The sequence below is a fragment of the Buceros rhinoceros genome, unplaced genomic scaffold (assembly GCF_000710305.1).
Source record: "Buceros rhinoceros silvestris isolate BGI_N320 unplaced genomic scaffold, ASM71030v1 scaffold260, whole genome shotgun sequence".
Classification (NCBI taxonomy): Eukaryota; Metazoa; Chordata; class Aves; order Bucerotiformes; family Bucerotidae; genus Buceros; species Buceros rhinoceros.
The window spans coordinates 29,406-38,521 of NW_010391088.1; the positions used below are offsets into that span (position 1 = coordinate 29,406).

Below are 9,116 nucleotides of genomic sequence, written 5' to 3' on the forward strand. Positions count from 1 at the left end.
GGCAAATACAGAGGTGAACTAATGGTATGTTTTGGTTTTGTCTAGAGCCAAGAACACTTTTCTCCTTCAGGGTAACTTTTTCCCTGCTGCTGTAAGAATCTTCCATTCCACTGCTTTATATTCTGTCCCCCGGTTTGCTCTGTATTTAGAGCAAGACTTCATTTCCTCTGCATGTTTCTGGTTTTTTATAGATACTCCTACAATGTACACCGAAACTCCTGAACGGCTGCTGCTTACTGGCTGCATGCACTTGTTGTCAGTGTTGGTATCTTTGAGAGAGGCAAATTACTAAATATTTGTGCATTAAGAAAACAATGTGGGGGTGGAGAAAGCAAGCTTTGACTCTGCGGGCATAGGAGAGCCTTGCACTTGTTCTGTCTTGTAAGTTGATACTTGTAGAAGTGATTTAGTTACTTACCATGGTGACTTTATCTTAGGTGCTCTTTGGACAGTAGCTCACAACCATGTACACAACCATGGTACATCTGATTTCTTTGAAAAGAATTAGGTGGCTTTTATCATTGGTTGTTTAGGCATGTCACAGAAACATTCTCCTGAAAACATTTGTTGTTATAGAGAAGGCGGTTCACAGGAAATGAAATTGAATGCTCAGCTCATTCATCTTTCCAGTCCAGGTTTGAAAGGGAGGTGGTCAGAAACCCGTCGGCTCTCTGCCTACACGTGTGTGCTCAGGCTCACACAGAGTCTGTCTGCTTGTGTCCCTCTGGTGATACTGCGGTGGGCGATGAAGGGGCGTTTTGGTCCCTGCCAAGAGGGTCCTGATCCATGCATTGTGCTTGCCTGATGGGATAACTTCTCTCTTTCCCCCATACATCCAACCGCTGTTGGGCTGGGGACTGGTGTCATTTGTTCCTCTATTTTAATTTTTCCCCGTGCCCTTTCCTCTTCGGCAGTTGTATTTTGAAGGAAAATGCCAGGCTCCATTTGTTAGTGCAGTAGCAGCTGTGGATTTGTTTGATCAGGGAGAGAGAAGAGCTCAGCCCAGATGGTTCTCTGTGCACCATCTATTTGTTTTGACCATGTGTGCCACAAATAGCTTTCTAGCTGCGAGTTTCAGGTGAAAGAAGCCTGTCTAGAGCAGATGTTGGAAAGCTAGTTAAAGGTTAACTGGCTTTATTTCTTTGTTGGCATGACTGTGTTGTAAGACTTCACTGATGGTCACCGAGCAGGCAGGGCTGTTGTATACAGGGCTTTTAGTAGCAGAGGGGTAGTGGTCAGAGGTGATGGGGAGACCATGAATAGGAATGAGTGCTTTTGGGAGGGACATCTGCAAATGGGTGGGGAGATGACAGACTGATCCCACATGGTGCCACTGGCAGACCCGTTGTACAGGGCAGCCAGGAACTGGATTTCTGTTGTTAACCTCAAATTAAATCCTCACCGTGCCTTCTCTGCCAGGCTGGCAAGGACAGCCCCTCACTGCTGTCTAGCTGAGATTCCTGTGGGAATCTGGATGACAGTGGCATGGAACTGCTGCTTTTGGATGCTCTAGCTGTTCGCTGCATGAGCCAGTTAGGCACCTTCACGAGGATACAAACCAAAAGGACTCCAGTGTTATGTGCAGTGAGGAGTAGTGAGCTGTCTAAAAATAAAATAGAGCTTCCAGGAGCTGGTTAGAAAAGATCAAGTGTGTGGAAAGGCTGAGGCAGCTGTCAATCCAGAAAGTGCTTGTAAATCAAGACAGAGATAGATATGTGTATGTGCATGAATGTGATTTCTAGCTGTCTCAAAAGTTAAAATTAACTGTAGCTAGGTCACCCAAGGCGACTTCCCAGAGCCATTCCTGTCCCCTCGCTGCACACAGATGAGAAAGAAGCTGCTGATGCTCGGAAGTGAACAGTTGGTAGGATGGCTGGTGAAGCTGTCCTAAGGAGCTTTTTGTATTAAACAAAACACTGAGACTGCCATAGGGATGAGATTAATGGGATTCATAATCCCTATAAACAGATTTGCTGAGCAGTGTATTAATGTGGAATTGTTAATTTGCCGTGCCTAATAAGTGGTCTGCACTTGCAGCCCTTCATTTCTGTCTCCAAGGACAGGAATTGAACAGTGCATTTTCAGGTCTTGCTGATGGTTGTGGAGAAGTGCCTTGAGAGTGTAGTGGCTTTCTCTTGTCCTTACCTGAGCCGAAAAGATTGGGACCCAGTGCCCACCATGAGGTGATGCTGGCTGTGTAGACAAGGACAACTGAAATCAAAACTGGAGGCAGAGAAGATAAAGGTTTACACAAGGTCTAAAATATCTTCCAAAAAAAATCTAGTCCTTGTCAGATGGTGCTTTAAATATGATTTAAAGGACCTTGGTGTCCTTTGTTTTTGAGGGAGCAGAAATCACACTAATATTCCTGGTGGTTTCTGTTGTGTGATCCCCTTAAAAACTCTTTAAACTTCTTGGACTTCGTGGTGCGTCTCCTTACCATGCACTTCGTGTCAGAGATGTCTCCATGGTAGTGGCATAGGTCTGCTTGGGCACCAGATCCCGCTAAGACTGTGAAACCTCATTGTCTGCCATCTGAGCCTTTGCACGCATCTTCTGCTGCTGCTTTACGGACGTGGTGCTCTGTGTCTGCAGGAGAGGGGGCCAGGAAGTTACAGGAGAGGTACTGCAAGACTTACTTCCTGGTCTGGCTGCTCTGAAAGAGTTAGCCTGCCTGCCTACATTCTCATCCCAGCTAGCTGCTAGGTAAAACTTAATTTCTAAACCTGATATACCAAGTCCACTGTTTTATTTCTGGGTTAATTCTGCCTGCGTAAGTACCAGGATTATGTATCGCTTACAGCAACTGCTACGTTGTGAAACGGGCCTTGAGGAAGGCTAAGGAAGAGAGGATTTTACACCCAGGATTTGAACTCCTGGTTTCTTTGTTAGGCTGGCTGTTCTTCTGTTCCTGAAGCTGTTCCTCTGGACTCTCCTCTGTCTGTAGGGACAGGTATTCCTGGCAGCGGTAGATGACTCTCTCGAGATGGGGTACAGTGACTGGCTTGTTGCTGTAGTCAGTGAGTCATTGGCTTTTGGACCATCGTTTGTGGGTCTGATTCAGCTCTGGGAGTAGAGAGAAGAACATCCATGGACAGCTAAAGAAAACGGTTTAGGAATTTTATTTGGTTGTGTCTGGTCCTCGTGCTTTCAGGTTCCCCTGAATGCCAGCCACTTAGTTTTGGGAGTCTTAAAACATCAACTGTTAAGACTGTACAAGCAGACAGTATTTGCAGCAGGTTTTCAAGCTTTTCCCTAGTACTTCTGAGCTAGAAATATCCTTACTTGTTTCTTTTTTCTTTCTAACACATCCAAATCTCCTCTCTGCTGGGTGCAATCTCAAAGGAAGGGATTCGAAGAGCAGAGCAGATACCATACACCTGCTATGAGGCGTTGACTAGCCAGTGCTGTTCACTGAGGGTGTGAATGTCTCTGCCTTCTGAGCGAGCACTGGGCTTTTGCCTCCAGCCTTTGCTCAAGCACAACAAATGCAGCGCTGAGTGTTTTTGGAACCAGCACCCTGCGTGCTTTCCGTGTGCAATTCACTTGCAGGCAGCCAGCACGGAATGGGATTTGGCAGGGTTATGCTGAATGCCTTTGTTGGCTCAATGTATTTCCACTGCTGCTCAGGGCAAAGCAACAGTGCCGGGATAGAATTTGTCCAATTGTCTTTATATATAGAAAGGACAGACAAAACCAGAGCCAGTTACATTAATGCAGCTGCTCCATAGTAACGTGAGAGGGGGAACAAGGACGTGAATTGGTGTGCTGGTGTCTCCTGTTCTTAGGGAAAACTGAGCTGTCCGTTCTGCACCCCTGTGTCTGACAGATGGATGCTGTCCTGCAGGTAGCAGCTGTCTCTGTGTACCTTGAACAGTCTAGCTCTCGGGTGCCTAAAATGTGCTTTTTCTGGTGTTTTTCTTGGGTGTATCTGCTTGGAAAGTAGATTTCAAATTAAGTCCTTACCTTCCTAGAAGGAATTCAAATGGCACTTTGTGTCTTGCAAACACTTCTGCAGTTGTTTTTTCCATGATTCTCTGAGAACCCCTGTTTATGGAAAGGAGAGGTGAGCAAAGTGGCTGAAGGTACCAGTGCTTTGTGAAATGGATGCTAACAGCAGGAGAGCGGTGGCTTGTTAATGGCGAGCCTGGGAACCTGCTGCTGGGAGCAGAACTGTGTGACTCGTTGATTAATCGTGAAGTTATGTGAAGATACACGTGCTTTTACCAAATTAATGGTGATCCACAGCTGTCAGTGCTGGGCACTATCTAAAATGACTGTATTGCCCAGCAAGCAGCTGCCTATGTCAGAAACCTGCCTTGAACTGTGGGCTCTTGGGGATGGCCCTAGTGAGGAAGTGTGGTCTGAGTGGGTAGGAGCCTGACACCCCGAATGTGTTCCTTGCAGAAGAAGTGGAATTGTACTGAGACAGCAGAACATGGAGAAACATCATCTCTGCAGGGGTATCACTCTAACTCATACGAAGTGGAGGGGAACTTCACTGAGGATTTTGTTTCCATCCAAACTAGTGCTTAGGAACCCTCTCCAATGAACTGGGCTTTGCATGTGTGCTGCTTTTAATACACTGTGTCTTTATTGCCAGGAAAATTTCTGACAAAACAGTGTTTGAAATAGATCAGAGCCTCATTGTATTTGTGAAACAATTGAGTTGTTGTGACAGGAAATGAACAGAGCAAACAGCCAAGGCTTGTACATCCCTGATGTGAGGAAGCACTTCGCTTCCCTGCAGCGGGGTTCTGTTCCTCCTTGTACGTTAGGTCTGTCAAGCATATTTTGCATCACGCAGAGCTTTGTGGCCAAGCCATTTGGTGCAGTGTGTACACTTGCCTCGTTAAAGTTTGCCAAATATTATGAATCTAATTACAGGGCAGGATCTGCAAGGGGAAGGGTGTAAAATAGAGTTTTACTGTACCAAATCAAACTGAGTAGCATGATTGGAAATTTTGCTGCAGTTTGACATCTATGTAGCAAGGTGCTTTGCTCAATAACATTCATTTCAATGATTTGCGAAGAAGGTATCTCTGCTGTGGGTCCCTGCTGTGTCTGTGAACAGCAAAGGATACGTGATTGCAGAAAGGAGAACTGGGAAATGTTTCTTATTTCCTTCTTTTAGGAATCCAGCAGCTCTTATTGATACAAATTGATAGAGTTTGAAGCCTGGGTTGCTGGCTATGTAAATACTGTCCTGATCAGTACTACATGACTCTGTTAGCAGCTTTTGAGACTCTCCCTTTGGTTTCTCTTGAGGTTTTGTACTGAGCTCTTGGTTATTTATCAGTTATTTTCATCTTCAGCCAGAGGGAGTAGGTGATATTGAAACAGCATCTTACACAGCTGCTGTTGCAGCCATGCTGTGTTTAGTGGTATTTTGATGGCGATCTGCAGATTGCCTTGTCTGATTTGTTGTTTTAAGCATCTTAATTGACCTTAAATGCTTCTTATTTAGAAATGGAAGTAGGTGGAAGGCTCGAGGGTTTTTTGAGCTTGCCCTCATCAGAAGAAGCTGCGTGTTGCTTCCTCATTCACACTTTCCTACACACTCTGCTGCACCAGTAATTGATTACAGATGAATCTCTCTGATCTTCCTTCCCTGTGTATATGTGCCTTCGTGTCTGTGTCATGCCAGCCAGTCTGCTCTGCCTTTAATAAATAGACTTTGCCTAAGCAGAAAAGCTTGAGACACTGGGGTTAATTTACTGCCTCTATTATTCATTGCATAAAAACAAATGGAGAAATGACGTTAGAATTTTATGTGTCTGTGCTTCTATACTGGCAATTTTATTTTTAACCTCAGCCGTAAACCTCTCATTGAGCCTAGCCCTTTATTTTTTTTTTAATCCTATCTTGGGGATCCTGTCATCAACATCCCCAGCATTTTTGTGTATTACTGCACAAACCGGAGCTGTGGTTCAAGACCTTCTGGCTTCCTGGAATTAGAGTAGAAAATCCTAATTCAGTTGCTGTTTCCCCATTTTCCTGTTCTCTCCACAGATCTCTTGCTCATCAGCAGGCTCCCTGCCCCTTTTCTAAATGGCCTGCGGCACTAATCCATGTTCTCAGCAGGATCTGCCATTCATCATTTGGGACTCCTCACGTCTGCAGTTATTTAGCCTCCTGGGTGAGGCTATTAGGCCAGCTCAGACCTGAGCTTCAGAGCCCACTGCAATGAAGCTCAGCCCTTGGAAGGGGAGAGCAGGACAGAACCAGGTCAGGAACAAAAAGGAGCAGGCTCACATACTCTGTTTTCTGTCTGGCACAGTGCTGGCTTTTCAGTCTAGAGCAAGGTGCGGGTTCTCACTGTCTGTGCTGGTTCAGCGATTGAAAAGTGCCTCTGCTCTTCAGAGTCACCATGAAATAGAAATGCTAATCCCTTTCCTTCATTGTCAACTGCTTCATGCACTGGTTTTCTTTCTCCTCTACAGGCCAGCAGCCCACAGGATCTTCGCCTCTTCTATGAGAAAAACAAGATGCTGATGCCGAAGTAAGGGCTTTTCCACTGTCGCTGTTTGTATGCGCTTGTTTACTCTGTATTTACACCTGTCCTTGCACTCTCCTGGCCTGTTGCTCAGGGAGGTGACTGCGAAATACTTGGCCATCTGCCTTCCCCCATTCCATAAACCAGCAGTGATGTGGCCCAGAGAAAGTCAGGCAGCAGCAGGTTGCCAGAATTGGTGTTCTCTCGTTCAGCAAATGCTGCTACTCTCCTGCATGACAAAACCTCAAGATCATTAGTGATTTCAAGAGCCAGCTAGTCGTCCTGTCCCACATATGGCTTCCCTGAGACTGGGAACCTTGGGAAGCAATTGTGGCAGCTCTTGAATGGTGCAAGCAGCCAGACTGCAGTCTCCCCTGAAACCTGCCATACCTGACTGCAGATCACGTTCCCATTTCTCACGTGTCAGGGCAGCAACTGCTTGTGTCCATCCTGCTAATGGGAGGAAATACTATAACCTCGATGGAAGTGGACACTGCTGCAGGTTCCAAGGGGAAGATAACTGCTTTCGTCCCACCAGGGTGTATGTTACCTAGCTGCTCAGTGCTGTGATTTGTCAGTGTATTTTGGTTTTGTTGCTGTGGTCTTTCCTTTTGATCTCTAAGCTCTTAAAGCAGAACCTCATGCCTGCTCTGTAAATCTCAGCTCAGTATAGAGACAGGACTGAAGTTCCATATTATGCATCCAAAAATTGGAAGGCCTTTTTTAACCAGAAAGTTAGCTTCTATTTGGCAGAGCTGCTAATGCAACCACATACAGCAACTCAGTGAACTCACTATAGGTTCTTTTTTTTTTCTTATCAGTTTAGACAGCTCTGAGAGATAGCAGAAGGGACTGTCAGGAAGCTAGAGTTCTTATCAATGAGTTGCACTATGTACTTAATTTCCCTTTAAGTATTTCCCTTTTTCATTTGGGGAGAAGGGACAAATTTCTACCAGGATTAAATTGAGGGCATCTGCATACTCTTGGACTGAACCAGAGGGTGTGATGGAGTAAAACACCCAAACAGAACAATTCAAAGCAAAAACACTGCCCCATAGTTAGAGTCCAATAGTCCATGTAAGCAGCAAGAGTGAGCTTCTGTTTACCCCACAGAGCCTAAAACACAGCTGCTCACCTCTGAGGCAGTCTCTCTTACTAAGAGAGAAATTAATCCCTGCAACGAAGACATTTGTGTTGACCACGCCACCCTGCCGCTGCTTTGGCTCGTTGTGCACGCAGGAGGCAGGCGAGGGGAGAAACTCGGCTGTGAGAGGGGAAAGCATGTCTGTTCTTGTAAGAATTAGTACTTCTCCTTCATTGTGAGTCCTTCACACAGTCTGCATTTACCATTATCACTTATCTCCACTTTTTAACTACCAAATTCCTCCAAAATTTAGATCCAAGCCCATTGTTTTTTCACCGTAAGTCAGATCCGAAGTGGCCTTTGTGTAAATGCCAGTTCCCTGCTTTCCAAAGTCAGTTTGTCCCTTTAACATGAGCTGCAATCTGTGCTGTTTCCTGAGTAAACATGAATAAACTGCCTCTGCCAGCCCTGCCAACACAGGATGAAACACAAGCCGCTCCAGAGACCTCCTTCTCTGGCTGCAGCAGCAGGATTTGGTTTCAGTCTCCTTGGGGCTAGGCAGGCTGGCACCCACCTCCCCGGCATCACCATGGAACGTGCTGTGTTTTAGTTTGGGAATGGGGTGGGGAAGAAAAGCTCCTGAAGCGCTTGCCAGCAGTCTCTGCCTGCCCGGCTGGTGCTGGCAGGTGGTGGGGAACCCATGTCAGCAGGAGAAAGCCCAAAGGCCTCCCAGTTTTTATAGCGCTGAGCTAAATAGCTAATGTTCATTGTGCTGGCTTGCATGGCAAAGTACGTTCTAGATCATGGGGTGGAGGAGATGGTTTTGTTGTTTATGTTTAAAAAGATGGCCTTGAAAAATAATACGGTAGCATAGCAAAGCTTGATGTTTTAGATGTGAGAGAGAAGAGGAGGCAGATGGGCTGTTAAATCTGCACTGTCTTCAGTCTGTGTTGTGACATCTGAGTTCGTCTACTTGACCTGACTGTTTCTTGGTTTTAAAACCATACAAAAGCTGAAGTCATTGCTGGGAAGTGGACTCATTGTGGGTGAGAGCTTTATGTGTCATAGATAAATTATGACGATAACACTAGAGAACTGCAGGTCTCCAGCACTAATGTATTTTTCAGGAGACTCTGCGAGCTGTGGTAGCTCGGGTTATTCTGTTACGTAGTGTGCTTCTAAGGCACACCTTTTTTGATGAGGGGGTGTGTTTTCTGGCTCAAACTGAGTCTCAGTTTAACCACATCCTTTCCAAAGTGCTGGTGGCCACCTCCTTTGTCAACCTGGGAAGACACATGAAACCATTCTAGTGTCAGGGATGGAAAAGCAACTTGTAGTACAAATAAGGATGAGGGATGCCATCATTCTCTGTTGTGGAAATCACTGGGCTCAAAAGTCCTGTGCCAGTAAGGGCTAGGGATTCACAGAAAAATAACCAGATAGTACTAAAATCTATAAATGTGTGCCTTACCTCATCTCTAGTTTCACTGAACCAGAGTCAATTCGCACTAGCTAACACCTCTTCCCTCCCCCCCC

At 45.7% G+C, this 9,116-nt stretch overlaps 1 protein-coding gene across 1 annotated transcript in view; it reads left to right on the forward strand.

Moving 5' to 3' along the window:
- Nucleotides 1-9,116, forward strand: part of ULK1 (unc-51 like autophagy activating kinase 1) — a gene marked incomplete at its 5' end in the record, with an annotated part of 77,765 nt that overhangs the window by 29,401 nt on the left and 39,248 nt on the right. Inside the window, 1 exon segment of the mRNA XM_010139937.1 lies at nucleotides 6,444-6,502. Within this exon segment, the coding sequence (XP_010138239.1) occupies nucleotides 6,444-6,502 (59 nt within the window).